Source organism: Fukomys damarensis, unplaced genomic scaffold (assembly GCF_012274545.1).
Source record: "Fukomys damarensis isolate Sample0158 unplaced genomic scaffold, DMR_v1.0_HiC HiC_scaffold_21, whole genome shotgun sequence".
NCBI lineage: Eukaryota > Metazoa > Chordata > Mammalia > Rodentia > Bathyergidae > Fukomys > Fukomys damarensis.
In genome coordinates this window covers 10,468,174-10,491,152 of record NW_022900933.1, presented here as the reverse complement: position 1 = coordinate 10,491,152, position 22,979 = coordinate 10,468,174, and the positions used below count along the sequence as shown (strand labels likewise).

The 22,979-nt window shown below is 35.1% G+C and overlaps 1 protein-coding gene across 7 annotated transcripts in view; it reads right to left on the bottom strand.

Annotated features, from left to right (window-relative positions):
* The window catches only part of Gphn (gephyrin), a 559,105-nt gene that overhangs the window by 1,490 nt on the left and 534,636 nt on the right, over positions 1-22,979 (bottom strand). For all 7 annotated transcript variants that reach the window (XM_033766935.1, XM_033766936.1, XM_033766937.1 and 4 more), the window contains 4 exons: positions 17,909-17,982; positions 12,733-12,797; positions 7,959-8,062; positions 375-471 (listed from right to left, as the gene is read on the bottom strand). In XM_033766935.1, coding sequence (XP_033622826.1) covers positions 375-471; positions 7,959-8,062; positions 12,733-12,797; positions 17,909-17,982 — 340 coding nt within the window. The remainder of the gene's footprint in view (positions 1-374; positions 472-7,958; positions 8,063-12,732; positions 12,798-17,908; positions 17,983-22,979) is intronic.

The following is a 22,979-nucleotide window of genomic DNA, read 5'->3' as shown; positions in this document are numbered from 1 at the left end:
ACCTTTCCCCTACCCTTCCTATTTTCCCTGTGCCTTTAGCCCTTTTCTTCCTATTTCACACTGTCCATTATATCATTAGGATCTTATGTACTATTATAGTTTTTCACACCAGAGAAACTATTCGGTATTTACACATGTGTGACTTATTTATTTCACTGTAATTCTAAATTTGTATTTCAAGTGTTTATCTGGAAAATGTGGCTCAGTGACATAACTATTTTTTTAAAGTCTTGTCCTTTTATGCTACACTATGTAGAAATAATTTAGCTCATTTGAACTTTCAAAAAGAAGAAAGCGTATAATAATTACAAAATTCAGTATAAACAGAAGGCTTTGTTCAGAGTGAGTGAAGAGGGACACCTGCAATGACTAACCTGTACTCTGTGCCCAAGGCAGTGGTTCTTGGTGATGCCAGGTCAGTATACACCGATGGTATTCTGGGCGAGGATCCAGTTTTACATCACATGATAACTACAGAATAAAGAAGAAATGAAAGTAAACTTGGTCGCTTGATCATTTCTCAAAACTACAAAGTAGTGGAGATTGAATGGAGAACATAGTGGGTCTGGAAAACATTCTTGGTATTCTGCTGTTCCCATCACTTTTACCATATGTTTTTAGTCCATGAAGTCCAGGGGTTGAGTTGCTCTATCAAAAAGAGAAAAGAAGGCTAAGAAGCCATTGTCTGTAGTAGGAGAAAGGACAGATGAGAAAGATAAGGTCTGAAGCCTACTTTTAGGGATTCTGAGGACAGAGGCCCCTGATCTTTGAAGTAGTTCTCTCAATATTGAAAATAAAGACCTGAACAAACACAGATGAATCCAGAATCCATTTACCCATCCACCTAGTAAATACTTACACAGCACCTAATATTCATTAGGCACTGTTCAGCTACTCAACACAAAATATTTTCACTAGATATTGCTTATATTTATATGTACTGGTAGGGTAATACCATTATTCTTAAATCATTCTATGCTTCTCTCAATGTGTGTGTGTGTTTCCTCGAGTTCCTCAGCACTAAACTATAAGAAGCCACTCACATGAATGTTTTGCTCTATTTGCTTTTTTTGCAGTGCTAGAGAATGAACTCAGGGCATGCTAGGCAAGTGCTTTACCACTGACCCACCCTCCCAGACCTCAATACTGTTTTATTTAATAGTGTCTCAAGAAGGTTTTCCCCTAACAATGGCATTGATTGGTTCATGGTGGTACAGTGTAACAAGCAGTGAATTGGGATATCAGAAACCTAGGTTCTTCTCCCAGCATTACTGATAATGGTCTAATATTTGCTTTCCTATACCTGTTTGTTCATCTACAAAATAAGGTTAGGTTACAAAATAGCTACAATATCTTCAAGCTTTATGATACTAACATTTAGAAGGTGCTATTTTCTAGTGAATCTAAAAATAAATTTTATTTTGTTTTAAAGGAAAACATTCATGAAAATTTAAGAAACAAATGTCAAGTGCATCAAATTACAGTGAATCAAAATTTTTCATAGCCTCTTCACAAAGAGCTATTTGTTTTGCAGCTAGAAATGAAACAGATTAGATTTTTGAGGAATTTTACAAAATACATTTTTTGTTTTGTTTTTTTTTTTGAGACAGGGTCTTGCTATATAGTTCAGGTTGGCCTCAAATTTAAAGCATTCTTCCTAGCTCAGCCTCCTGACTGCTGGGATTAGAGGTGTGTACCACCACGCCCAGTCAAAATACTTTATTAATCAAGATATTTATTTGTTCTGACATAGTTATTCTGGTCTATTACATTGGTTCATTGAAGAAAGCACTTGTTTAGTATGAGCTTAAATACTTTAAAAATGATTAATTGCATAAATGTAGACATATACTTTTCGGTGAATAAAGAATTATAACTGGTTGATGTTTAATTTCAAAGGACTTATCTCATTCACTAAAAATTGGGCAATAGACTGTGGACTAGATATATTTTCTCTGGCTTCGTTGAATATTCACCTAATAGTAATCACTCAAGAGCAACAATTATATTATTTGTTGTAGAATATGTTATAGTCTATATGCAAATGTTTATGGGAGATAATTAGTTTTTTAAAAGTCTAGGGAGGGTAGAGAATTTAGCTGAGTGGCACCGTGTCTGCCTCACAAGGTTGTGAGTTCAATTCACCGTACCAAAAAAAAAAAAATGTTTAGAGAATGAGAAGACAAGCCGTAGACTGAGAGAAAAAGTTCACATAAGATACAGGTGATAAAGGAATGTATTCAAAATATACAAATAATTCTTGTCTACCTTTATCGGGGAGGTACTGGGGATTGAACTTGGGCCCTTGTGCTTGCAAGGTAAGCAGTGGAACAAATGAACCAAATCCCTGGCCCCAAAATATTCAAATAATTCTTAAAATTTAACAATAAGAAAATGAATAATCCAATTTCAAAAAATGGGTCAAAGACCTCAACAAACACTTCACCAAAGAAGTTATACAGATGGAAAATAAGCAAGCATATGAAAAGATCCTCAGTATCATGTCATTATGAAATTGCATGTTAAAACAATAAGATATCAATACACATTTACTAGAAGAGCAAAAGTCTAAAACACTTATACAAAATGCTGACAAGGAAGTAGAGCAAAAGGAACTCTGATTTATTGATTGTGGAAGCCAAAAATGGTAACAGCCTCTTTAGAAGACTATTTAATGGTTTGTGATAAACATAATTTCACCATACAATCCAGCAATCACGTACCTTGGCATTTACTCAAATGAAGTGAAAACTTATATGTACATAAAATCCTGTACATGGATGTTTATAACAGTTTTATTCAAAACTGTCAAGACTTGGAAGTAACCAAGATGTCCTTCAGTAAGTAATAAGTATACATAAATGGTAGTATATCCAGACAATGACATAGTATTCAGCATTAAGAAGAATGAGCTATGAAATACATGAAAGAAAAGTAAATGTACATCAATAAGTGAAAGAAGTAAATCTGAAAAGGTTACATACTATATGATTCCAATTATATGATATTCTGAAAAACCTAAAACTATGGAGACAGTATGATCAACGGCTGACAGTGGTAGTCAGAGGGAGGAATGAACAGGCAGAGTACAAAGGATTTTTAGGACAGTGAAACTATTCAGTATGATATTGCAATGGCATTATACATTTGTGAAAGCACCATTTGTATACAACACCAAGAGTGGATCAGAATGTAAAACTGTAGATTCTAGCTGATGATATGTCAATGTAGATATCAGTTGTAACAAAGGTACTATCCAGGTGTCACATGTTGATTGTGGGGGAGGTTGGGTATGTATATAGACAGGGTATATGTATAGGAACTCTTTGTTCTTTTCCCTCAACTTTGTTAAGAACCCAGAAGCGATTTAACAGAAAATTTTATTGATTTATTAACAAATCATCAAATTAATAAATTAATTAATTAACATTAATATTAATTAATAAATCATTAATTTATTATTGATGGTAAAATACTGTGTCTTCTCTTTGTCTTGTTCCTTTTACAGAGAAGTAACCTCAAAGTATCTCTGAGAAAGGCTTCATAGGAGACATGATGTCTGAATCTCAGAACTGTGGAATTTATCAAGCTAAGAAAGGAAATGGTAGTGGCTGAAGAAGGAACCATGAAAGAGAAGAAACAAAGAAATTGGGAGGAACTTCAAGTTCATTCTGGAAGCTGCACATAGCTTGATATGGTTAGAGTGTGGGATAGGAAGATGGAGAAGAAAAACCTTGGGCAAGAGGGTCTTCTATGCCTTTTTGAGGAGTTTGGATTTAATCCTGGTATCATAGGAAGCACCGAAGGATTTTAATTGGAAATAGGTTATTAGAGTTAGACATAAAAGAGATTTAAGAGGAGACAAGATGAGAAGGGAAGTCATTAAATATGCCAAAAGTTGTAATACTAGTAAATGTTGGATCCATCATTCAAACCCAGGCTTATTTGGCTTCAAAACTCAGAAGATATTGATGGGGGAGGTAGTTTCAGAAAAATGGTGATGTAGAAGATTACAGTAAAGAATAGAGTTAGTCCATAATATATAAAAATACAGGTAAAGTGAGCTTTGACTCCTACTGAATTGATAAAGTGATAATTGGAATAGGTGTATGCTTTTCTTCATCGTGCTTAGTGGTCTGGAATAAAAATGAAGGACAAAGAAAGAAGACTGAGTCAAGTCTGTGGATCCTTTGAGTGTGTTAAAACAGAAAGAAGAAGAGGAAAAAAAAGCTGACTACCGGAAAAAGCTGTGTATGGTATCACATACATACCACAGGGTTTGGTCTGGCTGAAGAAAGTTGTGACCCAAAGTGGCTTATGGACTGAGGAAAATAATGGCTTATGGGCTAAAGGAAAACAAGTAGAGGTCATAGGAGTGAGGTTTTACACTACATTTCATGTCTGCTGACAAGTAATTTGCCATTATTCCTAAGTGACATACTAAAGTTGGTGATTTCTGTCTGAGATGGAACAGTTTAGGATACGGAAAAGGGTGTACATGTGAATTGCTGAAGTAGAAATAAGAGTTAGAATTATGGAGGTAAACAACTGAAGGGCAGAGGTAAGGTAGAGAGGAACACTATTAAACAACTGCCAAAGACCTCAATAACTGTAGGGAATGGTTTGTGGGACGTTTGATGACAGTGAAGGGGCTGGGTGAATCCCAGAGGATTCAGGGAAAGTCTGGCCTGAGAGATCCACAGTCTGAAGGAGAGTTTGTGGGACAACAGATATCCAAAGGGGATTCTGTCTGGATAGAGGCACATGGCAGTGCTGAGGCTGCATCTCAGCTGGAGTCTGGTTGAAGCTTCCAAAGAGTGGTTAAAGGAGCCTCATCACACTTTTATGATAAGTGCTATAAAAGTTATGAGGCATTGTTTTCATCAGATAACCACAGAGGCCCTTGAGCATGTTTACCCCATAAATAATCTGTTTAAAATTTACCACATAACTTAAAATCATACATAGGCTGATATGGATCATTTTCAAAAGTGTCCAAAGCTCTTTAGCCTAGTTTTATTTCTTTATAAAATTAATTAATTAATTTGCAGGACTTGGGATTGAACCCAGGGCTTTCACACGGAGCTACATCCCCAGCCCTTTTAATTTTTTTTTAATTTTTATTTTGAGACAGGGTCTTGCTAAATTATCCACATTGGATTTAAACTTGTGATCTTTCTCCTTTAGCCTTCCAGAGTGCTGGGATTATGGGTGCACGCCATCATGCCCAGCTAGTTTTAATTATTTTCTAATATGTTAAAACCAATGTACATTTCTTGAAATCGGCAGTACTGTCATTTTAAATATTTATAATTTGTTTTATTTTATTTTGTTTTTTACCAAACTGGCCATGAATTTATGGTGATCTTCCTGCCTAGGCTTCCTAAATACTAGGATTATAGGCAGGCACTGCCATGCCCAGATAAATATCCTTATTTTAAATCCACAGGCCATCATAGTCTCAAGTAAGAGACATCCCCACGTCTTTTAATGATCATTGATCTTATCACATTAAATAATCACATTTCCCCCTACAATTGCAAACACCTTAACAATTTCAAACAATATAAGCATTTTGTTGAAATGCTTTCTACTTGGCTGTTTGTGTCATCAGTCAGAGTATCTGTCAAGCTTTTCCACTGTGCAGAGCTAGGAGTACTGAAAGGAAGCGCAAAGGCAGGTGAATTAGAGCAATGCACTAGAGACCCAAAAGGCACATAGGTCTCAGGATTTGGCTAGCTCATGGGAGAGGAATGTGTTTTCCCCTTTTTTGCTTCTCCATCACTACCTAAGGCAAACTGTTAATACAGATGGGAATTACCTCAGGAGGGAAGAAGGGAAGAAACTGAGAACAGGACAGTAGAGAGTACTTTGACTGGATATTAAGGAAACATGACAGAAGATAATGACCTGTAATCTCAGGACTTGTAAAGGTGAGGCAGGAGGATCATGAGTTTGAGGCCAGCCTGCACTACAGAGCAAGACTCTGTCTCAAAAATAAACAAACAAACAAATAACTATACAGTGCGATTATGACATTTTGTTTTATATTTTTCATACAATTAATAAAAAAAGAGAATGTCCTGCTGTGGAAACACTGAGTCAATAATGCTATTTGGTAAATGTACAATTCTGTTTCTGATTTTGTACTGAAAATCAGAAGTATTTCTACTCCAACCACATGGGAAATATTTATTTTAAATTGATGCTCTTCTGAGTGCTTTGATTAAAAAGGATCACATTTTCTGGGCTGATCTCTCTAAAATAATGAAACATTGCTCTACCCATAAGATGGTTGTAATAGAGTTCAGCAGTGTTCAGCTAACACTAGTTTTCAACATCCACCCCATTTCCCCAAATCAGCATCAGGCGGTGGCATCTATTTTTGTTTGTTTGTTGTTTTTTTTGAGACAGGGTCTCACTATGTAGTTGAGACTGACCTGGAACTCACTATGTAGCCCAGGCTGGTCTCAAACTCACAGCGATCTTCCTGCCTCAGCCTCCTGAGTGCTACGATTACAGGCATATACCACCACGCATGGCTGTGTGGCATCTATTTTGAAGAGCAGTAGTAAGTGGTATCTGCGAGCTGTACCTTGCCTCAGAACAGAGGTAAGATTTGCCATGCCTCAAGTAAAGTGAGCAGTGCACTGAAGCAGCAGTGACTGTCCGTGAAGGTGGGTGGGTGATTTATAGAGTGAAAAACAAAAGGGACAAATAGCCAAATATATGGGTGACCCATGCTGGCAGTTCCAACAACGCAACTGTAAGAAAAAGGCATTTGGTTCTTAGATGAGTTCTCAGTTTCCTGAACTGAATGGAAATGGGCAGCACATGAACGAGTATCAAGTGCCAGTTTGATCACAGAGTGACCTCATCAATGCTGTCAGAATGGATGGCTTGCCATGAAGTCAGTCTGAAGGAGAAGATGATGGATGTTAAAATGAAAAATAAATGAAAGGATTCATAAGAACTTTTCAGAGTCAAAGAGAAGTCTCTCTTACAACAGTGTGGATTTTTCTTACTCCTTTAATTCAGTAAATTCAATATCACTGTCTCAACCTAAGCCTTAGGACTCTGACCTTCTGGCTTGATCAGAATACTTTTGTTCACTGATGCCTTTTTTTCTTTTCAAATTAATCTCCTATAAGACCATTAATATGATGGTTGGAAAAAAAAAACCTAGCTGATTCTTTAATAAAATCTTAAGGAAAGGTGTCTTTATCTATTAGTCCACAGTCTCTATTTAGAAGGTCAATGAATATATTTCAGAACTTTTGAAAAGTGGTTTGATCCTGTAGTTTATATTATCATGAAAGTTGCATATCAGTAATTTAGAATGTGTATGATATAATTAATAGAGCAGTAAGTTAAATTAAGTAGTGTTGGTGGAGAAAGGGACTCTAATTTCCAATTGACTTTTACTGTAGGTAGAATTCTTCAGTCTTAGTAGTTCTTTTCTAAAAAATATAGGGTCACCCTGCTCCTGAAGCACTCTCTTCTAGTTCTTTCTAGTTCTCTTTCTAGTTTTTTGATTATCTGTTCTTTAATTATTTGAAATTTATCAATGGGAATCTCAGAAAAAGTGAGCAGGTTAATTGCTGTTCTCTGTGAGTTTACACTGGGAAACAGAATTCTTGTCCTTCATTCTATATAGGCCCAGTGTTAAGGTGCCAACTTCATTCTATTCACTGCTTTGTTCTTAAATATCCATTTAAAGTTTAATCCTTACTCCCTGGACTTCTTTATGAACTTCTAGCTGGAAAAAATGATTAGAAGTGACATGAGGGAATAAAACTGAACTTTTCCTTGCCATTTTTTATTATAGAAGGGAAAATACTACATTTGCTATCAAAACTGATATAAAATCCTACATTTTTATTTTGGGCAGTTAGAGAATCCAGATCCTTAATTATTATCAGGCTTCTATTTGGTTTCTGGTTATTAGAAAGCATTACCCTGGCTTTGATGATGGTTGGCCGAGGATCCAAGATGCCCTGCATCTTTCTCAGTGCAGGCACAACAAAGAGATTGCAGGTGACCACAGCTGATACAGGATTCCCTGAAAGTCAACCAAGCAGTTATTTACAGTCTGTCAATAAAAATTTGCCAAATAGTTACATCTGTCCATACCTTCAGGTATCACAGAATGTGATGCAAATAACCAACTACTAGTGTTTCCTCTTAAGAATCACCTTGAATTCAAGAGGATAACAGAATACATAAATAGTTGACCAAATGTCACAGATGATGTGAACATTTGGGACTTTCAATATAATAGAGAAATCTGTGATACCTAGAAGCTGTTTGACACTATTTCTGCTTTCCTGACAGACATATGTTGAAAGCTATTACTAATCCCCCCGCCTTTCAGTGAAGGTGATTGAACCCAGGCCTTTACGCTAGGTACATACTCTACCACTGAGCATGTGTCTCTTAATTTGTTAAGTTTTAAAGAGGTTAAATGTTTTATATATCTTCTTGTTATTTTTAATACATTTAAAAATTACTGTAGTACTAAAAGCTTGGTACCAAAAATTAGAAAGTATAGATAAACATAAGGAAATTTATCCATAACTATCTCTACCCAGAAATTTCTTTAAATTAAAAAAACACCAAATGAATTAAGATGTGAAGGACCTGAAGATGCATACTGTTATGGACAGAATTGTGTCTCACTTATTTATTTATTTACTTTTGGTAATGGGAGTCAAACTAAGGACCTTGTGCTTTCCAGGCAGGCATGGTACCACTGAGCTATATCCCTGCTCTGTATCTCCTTTAATTCATGTGAGAAAGCCTTAACCCCCAGTGTGGTTATATTTGGAGATAGGGCCTTTAAAGAGAGGAGTAAAGTCAAATGAAGACATAGGTCTTCCGGTCTAAACCAACAGAGCTGATGTTTTTATATAGAGCAAGAGATACCAGAAGTGTGTACATACAGAGGAAAGATCATGTAGGGATATGGTAAGAGAGTGGCCTTCTGTAAGCTAGGAAGAAAGGTTCACTAGAGAACAACCCTGCTGGCCCCTTGATTTTGTACTTCTGGCTTCCAGACTATGATAAAATTAATTTTTATTAAGCTACCTATTCTGTGGTATTGTTATGGCAGTTGTAACAGACTGCCACAAACATCAAGTTCTCTCTCTCCTTCTCTATCTTGTTATCTTATTTTGGAGGGGGGAGAAAATGGGGGATTGAACCCAGGGCATTTATACTGAACTATATCCCAGTTCTCTTCGTTTTTGTTTTTGTTTTGAATTTTGAGAGAGGGTCTTGCTAAGTCACTAAATAGCTCAGGCTAGCCTTTTTAATTTTACTGATTTTTTTGGTACCGGGGATCGAACTCCGGTCCTTGCGCTTGCGAGGCAGGCATCAGAACCACTGAGCTAAATCCCCGGACCCACTCAGGCTAGTCTTGAACTTGTGATCCTCTCAAATTTGCTTCAGCCTCCCAGAGTGCTGGGATTATAGGCATGTGTTACCACACCTAGATTTAAATTCTTTTATAGTTACAAGAATTTGAGAAATTCAGTTGTACCTCTCCAAGAAGAAATCTAGGTGTGACATGAACTTCTTGGGAGGAAGGGTGGGATATGAAAAACAACGACGACAACAACAACAACAAAACTGGGCATGAATAAAAGATTTGGTTGCTTAAATGTATTAATTAATCAAACTGTACAAATTGGGCAAGTTTCAACCTTTTTTGATTCTAACTTTACTTATTTACAAAAATGAAGGGTTTGGACTCAAGATTTTTAGAATCTCTTCAGGTTCTAAAATTTTAATTTTATTCATTCTTTCATAAGTTGTATGTGAATACATATGTACCAATAGATGTTGGGGGAATAGGTTTTTTTTTAGTTTTTAAGTTTCTTTGACTTAAGAACTGCTAATTTCATCATCAGAGTAAAAGGTAAACTTTTATCCTATTAGAAAACCATATATTTAATTCTTTTTTGTTCACAAAAATAGTTAAGAATTGATTTTCTTTTGCATACTGGGATTGAACTTGAAACCTTGTTCTTGTGAGGTAGGCACGGTACCACTGAGCTAAATCCTTGACCTAAGAATTGATTTTTAAATTGTGGAAAGTAATGAGTGAGGGGGCTGGGGATTTAGCTCTGTGGTTCTGCCACCTGCCTCTTACGTGCAAGGTCCCGAGTTCAATCCCCAGTACCAAAAAAGTAATGAGTGATACTGATAATTTCAATGGAAAAATTTATATAACAGAACAGCAGATTCTTAAGGAGAATCAATTACTTTTCCCTTGCCTCAAAATATCAGTGATTGCAAAATTCCTGTAATATTACTGTCTTATAAAATTACTGTTCAATAACGCAGTTTTGAGGGTGACAGGCGAGCAGAGCAAGGTGCTTCGAAAGACTACAAGGAACAGTGTGATATTTCGGTGGTTGTGATGCCAGTATTGCTAATTCATTTAATGTTAAGTATGTTAAGTAGGCTGCAGAAATATCAACATCAAATAGTGTGCTACAATTACAGAAAGGCCAAACACCACAGTTATTAACATTGTGATTCCTGTAATATCTTGCGTACACGAGGAGGCTTGCTGTACAGCCTATCTCTTACTTGCCTGGGTAGGGGAAGCATTTGGCACTGCCCCTGCTATTACGTGAATTACCCCAAAGCCTATACTCAAGGCTATATTCAATATGTGGGTATTGCTTTATGGCTGTACCAAGATCTGAACCAAGTCGGGCTTATAATACGGTGCTTTGAAAACCTAAAAATTAAAAAAAAAACTTTTAGAATAAAATATTTTTTAAAAAGGAACTGTTCTGTATAAGATAAAGGACTACAAGGAATGATATCAAAATGTTGTAAATAGTGGTTATTTTTGTGTAGGTGGGGTTTTTGGACAACATTACTTTATGCTTATCTATATTTCCAATGTTTTTGTACTCAATATATTTTGCTACAGTAATTTTGCAAATTAAAAAATAGCAAGTACATAAAATTTTTCAATTGTCTAAAGTGCATCAAGATTAGTGATAATCTTCAAATACATGTACTCAAGGAAAGCAGTAAAACACTTTAGAAACTAAAGTCCTTAGGGGTTGAGGATACAGCTCAGTGGTTGAATACTTGCCTAGCATTCATGAGACCCTGGGTTCCATCTGCACTACCAAACCAGCCAAACCAAAAAACCAAACCAAAACAATCCTCAAAAAGAAACCCAACAACACCTTGTAATGCGAATCAGTTTGCTGGTTCTGTAATCAGAACACGTGAGTTGTTGCTGCCCTCTTTTGGTTTATTCAGTCTGAGCAGAAAAGGTTTTGAATAAAAAATAACAATTTGAAGATTGATTTTAACTTTATAATTTCTTAGATTGTTTCATAATTAATGGTGAAAGAGGTTCCCACAATAACCTTCATTGCTGTACTGTCACTGATAATCTGCATGCTAAGTTAAGACAAAATAGTCTTTTCTTCATAAAATGTTTTTCAGAGTGTCCAAAAACATATTAAATTTGATGAAGGAGTTTTATGATACAGATAAAATACATTTGTGTGTGTGTGTGTGTGTGGTAACAGGGATTGAACTCAGGACCTTGGGCCTACAAGGCAGGCGCAGAACCACTGAGCTAAATAAATCCTTGGCTCAAGATATAATACATTCTGAGGATTATTTTACTTACATATTCCCTCAATATTTTCTGCATGATGAATATCTCTTTTATGCTAGTACGAGCTTAAAAATGTTAGTTTAAAAATGTTCCGGTGGCTTCTATTTCTTTGTTTTATTTTGAGATTTTTCTTAAAAAGCAAATATCCCAAACCTATGAGATTTGTGGCTCTGAAAGGAATAAGTAGGTTAATTCTGAAGGATTCTGTGCTAAAAAAATAAGAATTAGTAAAGAATTATTAGAGGATCCTTTTAAAAGTTAAAAAATAACAAGCAGCTACACAAAAGTCCTAAACCGCGTTGAAATTTAACACAATTCATAATGACCTTAAATACATGGCCAAAAATAATAAATTTGAATTTGAAAATCCATGTAAAACGAACCATTTTGCTTTTCCTACAATCTCAACATGTGAGTTTCCACTCACATGGGAGCAAGGGTAGTGATGGGGAAGCTGTCACACTGATAAAGCGAGGGCCATGGCTCAGCCGTACCAGTGTGGGTAACCCCTCCTTCCCACTTTCCCTCTTCAAGGCCACCTCAAATCTGGAAAGGATTGAGGCAGCTTTGAACTTTTATTTTTTGTGGCACTGGGAATCAAACCCAGAGCCTTATGCATGTTAGCCAAGTCCTATCCCTAGCTCTAAGTTTTTTTAATCTAATACTTACACAGGTGATTCAAGGCTCTATGGACCCTTGAGCACAATATTTCTAGTTGTGAGAGGTGATTACACTGCTAATTGATCCATTTCCTGGAAGTTGAAAAGGCAGGTGTCCTGGAAAGATCTAGTGATAGCCAACATTTAATTATCATCTTAGGTTTTGGAACGTGCTTTGGCAGATAGTATCTTGTTTGATTTTCATGCCATCCTGTGAAATAGGCATTAATCCCATTTTTATAGGTGAAGACATATCCTTAGAGAAGGTAAGTGATCTGTTAGTAAAGCTGAGTCTTGAGTCCAAGTCTTTCAGAATCCAAAACATTTGATCTAATCAGGGAATGGTCATGTAAGAAGTCCAGAAAGTCCTTGGTCATTTTTCCATAAAAAGCAGAAAATAATTTCTATGATTCTTACCTGGTAGTGCAAAAATAATTTTTCTTACACCATCAATATCCAAAGTTGCAAATGTTGTTGGCAGGCTAAAGAGGAAAAAAGAGGTTACTTGTTAGTGAGTGCTAGGTAACCTAACAAGTATATTAAGTGCTCCTTATTTGTGGCTACCCAGTCATATCACTTACTATACAGGACACTTTTCTATTGATTTGCCTTTAAAACTTTATACTCTGAAGCATTTTGGGAACATTTAAATAAATTAGTTTTTAGCACCTTTGATTTATGTGTGACTAAATTTCTTGGTTTTCTATAACTTAACTCTTTTTTTTTCTTCTTGACAGTGCCACAGAAACATACTCCAAATTCTGGTTTCCAAGTTTCTCAAACCCCCCCCCCCGGCTTTTTATTTATTTTTTTTGTACTGGAAATTGAACTCAGGGCTTTTGTACTGATCTACCAGGGATCGAACTTGGGATCTTGCGCTTCTGAGGTAGCCGGCGGAACCACTGAGCTAAATGCCCAGCCCCCAGTCCTTTTTCTCTCCTGTTTTGAAACAACAGCTAATAGAGCTCAGGTGGGCTCAAACTTGGAATTCTCCAGCTTTAGCCTCTTGAATGCATGGATTACAGGCATGTACCACCACACCTGGTTTCGCTTGGCCCCTGCTTCCAGTTAATGACATCTGTATATTTTTGCTGGAGATTTACAATAATTACTCTCATTATCAGAAAATGACCTGATAATACATATTTAACTGCTTACTGTTTAAGATAAATATTTATCCTTTTAAAACTATACTCAGCCACTTACATAAAAATATCCTTAATATAAAAAGAGCTTTTGAAATACCCAAATAAAGGCTGGGATTTAGCTCAGTGGTTCCACCGCCTACCTTGCAAGCACAAGGCCCCGAGTTCAATCCCCGGTACCAAACAAACGAAACAACAACAACAAAAAGAAATATCCAAATAAATAAAATACCACAGGCAGAACAAAATTAAAACAATAGTAATTAAAAGTATTATCAAATTATACTTAAGATTCTAACTTGAACTCTTATCATGGGGAGATGGGAGAGGTGAGTAGCACAGAAGCAGTGGACAGTGAAAAGTGATCTTTTTCTGTTAATTATCCTCATTATATAAACAAAAAGCAATGCAGAATCCTTAGGAAATACTGAAACTTCCATATAGGTGAAAATGTATCCTTTTAAGCACTCAAATTATTGTTATTGCTAGTATTATTTATTAGTACATGTTTGTGGTATGTAATGAATACATTCATTGTGGGTAGTTGGTAGAGGTTTGTGACACATCTTAATTCCTCCTACATCCCCTTCCTTTTCTCCCTCCTCCAACATCTCTTGGTCCCCTTCCCATTTGTGAAAGATCTGTCTTCCTGTTTCCTATTATCTATGTTTTATTTTGCTCTTTGATTTATTTATATTTTGGATTTCTCATCTAAGAGAAACCATATAATATTTGTGTATGTAGTTTATCCAAATTATTATTTTTACCATTTTTGCAGGTTGATCTTTCAAAAAGGGATCACTCATTCATTTTCTTATAATTTTGCTATTTTTGATGATTTATAGCCATCATTAATATAACTGTCAATACAGTGATGTTAGATCACAAAGGTACTATTGGCTATTTTCTTCTATAAAACATAACTCTTCATTGCTGTGTTTCTATAGTTTTCATTTGTTTTCTTCCCCCTAGTTTTTTTTTTTTTTTCACCTGTGGCTTCCCTAACATTTCAAGACAAAAATCTGGCTTTAGTTATGGCAATGAAAGTGCAGTAGTAATAATTATATTACTAGGATGGTAGTATTAACAGTGATAATAAAAGTATTTTAAAATTAACATCTATGTATTACATCCATTATTTCATTTCAAAAATCTCATCAACAATCTCTGGAGGTGACAATTATCATCTATTTTATGGATGAGGAAATTAAAACTCAGAGAGATGAAGCAATTTGGTCCCAAATTATTCAGCTTCTAAATGAGAAAGATTTGTGTCAAGGTTATTTTAACTTTATGGTTCATATCTGGGTAAAGCTCTGATTGGTTGTTCTGCGAAGTGTTAGTACTCTGATTTTGTGACCTCTACTATAGCTCTTCCAAGGCTTCTTTTTTTGTTTACTTCCTCATTTTTTGCTGTGTTTTAGAAAAATAAGATCACATTATCACACTGACTTATAGATAGGTAATTTGCAATCCCCCCAAATAAATAAAACCATAAGCTGAGAGTAATAGTATACGCCTGTAATCCCAGCACTTGGGAGGCTGAGGCAGGAGGATCACTGTGAGTTCAAGACCAGCCTGGGCCACGTAGTGAGTTACAGGTCAGTCTCAACTACATAGTGAGACCCTGTCTCAAAAAAACAAACAAAAAAAAGGAAAACAGGTAATTTGGCAGTTATTGTTACTGTATGATAAAATAATTTTCAAGATATGCTCTTGTTAATAGGTATGTTTACTATACATGACCCATAAAAACAGTTTTTCACAGATCTGGTTAATAATACTCCAAATGCTTTTATGTGTATCTGCCTCTAAAATGAAGGAGGTAACTGTATTTGTAATGCACGTGGGAAGAGCAAAGCTAAATTGTATTTGAGCTTTTTATGTTTTTTTTTCCCCTTACTAGTATGTAGCAGTTACCTTTACATTCTGGTTAACTTTAGACAAGTATAGAATTTGGCTAATGAAAGGAAGCCCATTTAGATTTTTAAATCACTTTATTATAGCAAGCTAGTACACAGAGGAGGAGGGAATGCATAATACTTTCTCATTTTTTTTCTGTATTTAAAGCCAATTTAAATCATAAGGCTACTTTAAATCATTTTTTATATCTTCTAGATAGGAAAGTGATTTCTCAAAACATTCACTTTAAAAAGATTCTACTTACAACAAAACATTTTATTAACATACACTGCTGTCACAAGTGTCCTACTTCTAGACTGTAAAGTTTTTGGTTAAGCTCTGGAAAGCTATTTCTTTGGAACTCAACATTTATTGTTTAATCTTCCTCTTAAGATCAGAATGTAACAGCAGTTATACAGTGATTGAAGTGTTATGACTTTAGGGGAGGAGAATAAACCTTAGGAATTTTAGAACTCCTAAAGATGAAACAAGTGGTAAATACTAAACTGAAAAAAAAGAGTACAAAAAATTATTGTTATAGGTGCTGTATTTTAAATAACAGATATACAAATAATTCCCTAGGGGAAAACCAAGTGTTGGATTAATAAGTAGATTACATGCTTTTGCCATGTCCTCTGTATTCTAATCAAATTAGTACATCAAAAAGGGACAGGAAAAAAAAAAAAGCTTAGTGTAGCAATTCTTAACAAGAATGACCCAAATACCACAGTTTCAACAGAAAGGTTTTTGTTAGTATAGTCATACTGAGACACACTCAATAGGCAACAACAAAAATATACTGGCAAGAATTCCTGTATAAATTCTATCAATTGTGGCTAAAGCTTTAGGTATGACCATAACTTTAAAAGTGGTCAAAACCTGGAGGTAAATCCTATTTTGTGCATTAGAACTGAAATAAACCACAAATCAGGACTATTAGGAGAGTTGGCATGATAAGGCAGGAATATGCTGATGTTTCCCCTCACTCACTTTTTTTTTTTTGGCATGCTGGGAATGAACCCAGGGCCTTTGCACCAAGATAATCCTCAACCTTTTATTTTATTTTTCTTTCTTTTCCTTCCTTCTTCCTTTTTATGTGATAAGGGTCTTGGTAAATTGCTGAATTGCTGAGACTGGGCTTGAGTTTGTACTCCTCCTGCTTCAGCCTCTTAGAGTGCTGGGATTACAGTAATGTGCTGCCACACCCAGCCACTAAACCACAGCTCCCTTGTAACAGTGGGGAATCCGATACTCCATTATCTTAGGGTTCCTGTGAGCATACACCAGAGTACAATTCTGAAACAGAGTATTACTGTTGCTCCTGAGAGCATGGAGGTGTCCTGAAATACTCACTCATACACTGAATTCTCTGAATAGAAATCAAAGGTTCATTGAGTTAACAGGGGTCTGAGCAGGGTTATTCTTTGAGGGTTTACAACTAATACAGCGTCTCCCTCTATTGGTCCTTTGTTAGGAGTTATTAGTTTTCAGGAAATATGTAAAATCCTGGCATATTTATTTTTTGTTTCTCCTAGGAAACAGTAAGAAGCAGTATGAGATTCTACTTGTGAAGGAAAAAAAAATCTGAACCTAATTAAGCTTTTAGATCTAGCTCTCAATCTATAAAATATGTTGGAGATAGAGGAACATGTTAAATACAGCCCATGGAAACAAAAAGGCAAATCCGCTTGTCAGGTCAAGTCATTCAATTTCTCAAAAAAAAAAAAAAATCAATGGCATAACAATCAATCAGTTAATAAATAAAGTAAAAAAAACAGCAAGGAGGATTAAATGTTTTGATGCAATAGACACTTAAATACAAGGAGTGGACCTTACTTGAATCCTAATTCAAACAAAACAATAATAAAAAGGTATTCTTTTTCTTGACATCTGGGAAATTTTTGAATATGAGCAGGATATTAGATGAAATTAAAGTATTTTTATTTTGTTAGGTGAGATAACACTACTGTATTTATCTAAAAGAATGCTACTGCTTTTATTATTTGATATATATACCCAAAATGAGATGATTTCTAGAATTTGCTTAAAACAAGCCAGCCCTCCTTCCCCTAAAAGAGATAGGATAGGGGAGATTGATAAAACAATTACAGAAAATTGTTGACAGTTACTGATGCTAAGTGACAGGTACAAGAAGAGGGGTATATCCCACTTTTATGGATAATTAAGAATTTTTGTAGAAAATTGTTTTTAAAAAGAATAAAGTAGCATAGGGAGAAAGAAAAAAAAAGAGGAGGGAACTAGACAAAGAACTGAAAAGAAAGTTTGTAAAGTTCCTTTGTTTGTTTATCCCAAAATCACTGATTCATAAGAAAGATGAATTTTAATTTCAGGCCATTGACATTGCTGGTTATAACTGATAAAATTTTTATTTCAAATAGGAGCTGCAGGTATGAAAAGGATTCTATCACTATAGTATTTCTTTTTTAAAGAATAGTTAACCCATAATAGAGAGTATAAAAAAGAAAGCATTTAAAACAGTTAAAGCAACCATACCAACCCCAAATAGGAGAAGATTATTTTCATACCCTGGTTTCATAAAAACCCTGCCAAAATGGATCTGAGCATGAAGATCAATGTCCAGCACCTGCTTGAGATAGTCCTGCAAACATTAAAAATAATCATTTTACTTTCAAATACTTTAGTATCAGATTTTCAATACCTTAAAAGAAAATAAAATGAATTTATAAGACTGAAAAGAGACATCCTTCTTATTTTAGTGAGGTTTATTTGTTTAACACAGATATGATTTAATTCTTCATTTATCTATTCACTTAGTAAATGCTTGTTCATTACTCGGTGTATGGTAAATACCGATCTAGGTAAGGGGTGACAGTCTTGAACAAAAGAGACCATGTCCCTGCCTACATAGAAAAGTACTTCCTAGTAGAGGAAATTAGGTAATAAGCAAAATAACTGCATTAATGCATAATATCCTTACTTGACTGCCTTTTCAGACAGAATTTTGTCTGAGAAAGGCTATTAACAAAGGTATTTTAAAAAGTTCTAGGCAGAAAAGCCTACACTATTCTGCTTAATGGGTTTATAACAATATATTTTGCTTGAAGAAAGACTTGGACATTTGCCTACAGATCATCAAGTCTAAAGAAGTCAACTTTGAAAAATAAAAAAATAGGAAAGAAACTCTAAATATAAATGTTCTGCTAACAAAAACACAACCAACCTGTGGTTATGATAATCCAGAGTGATCTGACAAAACTTGATCTTTGAAAATGAAAGTTATCACTGCCCTGTGGTTAGCGGTATAGACAGAAAAAATTGTAGTCTTTAAAACTTCTCTTATGTAATACAGCTTATGGATCTTTTACTAATTTTTTTCTTCTTTAATATAAGAGTAAGTCTACTAACCTGCTAAAATTTTGAATGTTTCACAAACTACGAGCTACTCTGTTTTATTTTTAAAATCCACTCCCTTCTGTCTCCACATCTCACCTGGACTGCAATGTGTCTATCTGCTAGTAGTCCTACTTTCTGCTCCTCTAGGAGTAAGACATCCTCTGAGACAAATCTGAGCAAATGACTTTATAATACTTCCACAATTTAAAAGTCTCAGCTTTTAAATATTCTAAGATTTCTACATTTCCTAGCTCTCTTTTATCAAGCATTGGTCTTGTCAGACAACCCTTTTTGCTACCCAGTCACATTCTTTTGTCTCTCTTCCAAGACTGGATTGTCTTTATTTTCTTGTTTTTTTCTTTTTCTTTCTTTCTTTTTTTTTTGGTACCGGAATCATACTCAGGTCCTTGTGCTTGCAAGGCAGGCGGCGGAACCGCTGAGCTAAATCCCCGGCCCTTGCCTTTATTTTCTTAAGCTCTCTTGCTTCACTCTGAAAATATTCTTTCTTTTGCCTTAAATACTTTCTAACCTCCTCTCCAATGTTCACTCATCTCAGCCTCCTCTGAACTACCAAGGCTGGATGACAAATTGATCAATTAATTTTTATTTTGACATTTCAACATCTATATTATTAGATGTAATAAAATCAGAATTGTTAAAAGAACAAAAAATATAAATAAAGATTAGAATCATTACATATTCCCAATGAACTGACTCATTTAAAATAACAAGTAAAATACTCCTCTCATCAAACTCAGGGCCTCAGGTATGCTAGGCAGGAGCTCCACCAATAAGTCACACTCCAGATTTCTCTTTGCCTCTCTTTCTCCTCCTCCTCAATTTTTTAAAACAAATATAATATTGTTTTTGGGTTATGCTTATTAGGATTGCAATCAGAACAGTTTTTCTTGTCTTTTTGAAGGTAATGTGTTTTGCTGGTACAATTTTCTCTTTTTTTTTTTGGGTACCAGGGATTGAACTTAGGTCCTTGCACTTGCAAGGCAGGCTACCGAGCCGCTGAGCTAAATCCCCAGCCCTACAATTTTCTCTTTGTCCTTGGTTTTAGTAGGTTTTTTTGTATCAGGGATCGAACTCAGGGCCTTCCACTTGTGAGGCAGGTGGTGGCACCACTGAGCTAAATCCCTGGCCCTGGTTTTAGTAGTTTTGTTACAAACACAAAAAAACCTGAAGAGGCACCGGATGATGACATGTTCCTCTAAGAGAAATTTAATGCCTTCTAACAGTTAATTACAGTGAACTTATTCCTAGAGCTCAGCTATTCAAAGGTTTAAACTGAAAGTTTAAGATATTTTCCAAGATGTTTCCTCCATGGCAGGCCCTAAACTCCTAAGAGGATGAAAATTCTGTTTATTTCTGAGGTTCTAGCTACTTTTTAATGCTTGGATTCTTGGTCTCTTGTACCACCTCTCTTCCCTCACCTTGTACCTGACTTTGGAATTAACAACGTTTTTTTCATTTAGTGGTAATGGGGCCTTAGTACTAGGTTATATCACCAGACTTAGGAGTTCTCACTTAGGCTGGGCTCTACAATCTTCCTACCTCCACTGTCCAGAGTGCTACATGTGCACACCCAACTTTGTCTTTATATATTTCTATTTATAAAATAAATCCTAGGGAATAGCACATGCCTTTCACTATTGTTCAAAAAAAAATTTTTAAACAATGTTGGAGATTGAACAGAGGGTCTTAAGCATGCTAAGCAAGCATTCCACCAATATGCCACAGCCCCAATCCTTTTTTTTTTAAAAAAGTTGATTTTGAGACAGGGTCTTCCTAAGCTGCCCAGCCTGACCTTGCTCTAGTGATCTTCCTACTTTAGCCATCCCAGTAGCTGGAATTATAGGTGTGCACCACCATAGCCAGCTCAACAAACTTTTTTGAGTTCTTTTATGTATCAAGAGTTCTATGTGCTGAGAATTTAATGGTAAACAAGACATATAAAGAAGTCTTGTTATATTTTACTGGAAGGAATATTCCATAGTAAATAAAACAATACATAAAATAATTGTCATTTGTGATACATGCTATGAAAAAAATAAACAGGTACTGGGATAGTGATGGGGTCAAGTGGAGAGTAAGGAAAGGCATTTTTTTTAGAAGAGGTGGTGTTATATTAGCTGAACCCTGCAGGATAAGAATGATTCAACATGTGAATGTGGAAAGAAGAAAATTCCAGAGAAAGGGAAGTATATACAAAGGCTTCAAAAGTAGCAATGCATGTGTTCAGAATTGTAAAGACAATGGAAAGTAGTGCATGAGAGAGAGAGGTGCATGGTGAGGCTGCAGAAGTAGGCATAAAATCTTTCCCGTGTTCACTTTATATATGTGAGATACGTGATTTCACTTAAACTTTTTATTCTTATTAGTACATGTTTACAGTACATAATGATTACATTCATCATGGGAAGGTGGTACATGTACATAACACATCTTATTTCTTCTTATGTTGCCCCCATCTGTTGGTCTCCTTTCTATCTGTAAAAGATCTATCCTGTTTCCTATTATCTACTGTGATATATGATTTCATCTTTTATAACTTTAGAGGCTCCACTGAGAATCCCCACAGTTTATCGGACAAAGCTAGTTAAATTTTCCTGTCAGAGAAATATATGAGTGGCTGAAACCTGGGCTCATCTTTCCGTGGTTCCTAGAGTTTCCTTGGTTTTGAGTTTCAATAAAAGTATAAATTTCCTAACTTTCAGTTTCTCTTTGATTTTGTTCTGTTTTTATTTAAAGTATTCTCCATTTTGAGCAATACGTTAAATCTTTGGCAAATGAAAATTTTATTTTATGTATTTTTTTTTTTTGGTACCAGGGATTGAACTCAGGTCCTTGTGCTTGCAAGGCAGGCAGTGGAACCACTGAGCTAAATCCCCGGCCTCTTAATTTTAGTTATTAAAAAAAGTCATATTCTTTGTCACTATTAAGTATAATTAAAATATACATTTTATTTCACCAACCTTATATAGACTTACTTATCAAATAAGCTGTTCTATATAGTATTTAAGATTATAAAAACCTTAAAAATGAGACTAAAGAAATCAAATACTTATTCTGAGGAACTTTAGATTTCAAAAGTAATTATGTTTTATAGTATGTCAACTTGAGAATAATTTTTAAGATTTTTATGTAAGCTAAAATCTTGCACTGATATTAAATTAATAATCATCAGCTACCTAGAAATGTCTAAGACAAAATACTATATCATTGATTACCAAGTAAAATTTTAACTTAATAATTAAAAAACTTATACTTTAATTTTTATTTTTATATATTGTAGTAGGGCTATATCTTTGGATTATGTTAATGAATGTATTTGTTTAACTTTGCTACATTAAGAAGGTGTAAAAGGATGCCTGTAGCTGTAGAAAGTTATATTCTGTGTTTATAAGATTTGCTAGTTTGATTTATCTCAGTGGTGCTGCTGCCTGCCTCAGAAGCACAAGGTCCTGAGTTCGATCCCTGGTACTGGAAAAAAAAAGATTTGCTAGTTTGATAAAATGATTACATATGATTTCTCAATTATCCATGCTCCTTAGTTTTTTTTTTTTGTTTTTTTTGTTTTTTTTAACTGGGGATTGAACTCAGGTCCTTGCACTTTCGAGGCAGGTGGCGGCGACACTGAGCTAAAACCTGGGCCTTGCTCCTTAGTTTTTTCTATAAACTAGAAATTTGTTATTTTCTTAAATGTTATAACTGATGTATGTGGTTGGAATTATACTAGAAGGAATAATGAGAGTATAACTATGTGTGTTTATTTTTCAAGGAAAAAGTCTACATTTTTTTTGAACTCCAGTTTTCAAAATTTTTGGTCGCAGAATCCCTTTATAGGCTCTTAAAATTAATTAAAGTTCCTGGGCTGGGGATTTGGCCCAGTGGTTCTGCTGCCTGCCTTGCAAGCGCAAGGACCCGAGTTTGATCCCGGGTACCCCCCCAAAAAAAACTGATTAAAGTTCTTTAAGAACTTTTGTTTACGTGGGTTATATCTTTTGATATTTACAGTATTAAAAATTTAAAAATGACTTGTTGGTTCACTTGAAAATGCTGATGATGAAGCCATTTCATGTTTACATAACTTATTTTTTATTCATTATTTTATAATTTAAAAAATCTAATATCTAGCTTAATATAAATCAGCTAGACAGATTCTCATATCTGCTCCATTCAATCTGGTGAGATGTCACACATCATTTAGCTGCTGGGAAAAAGTACAGTGTATAC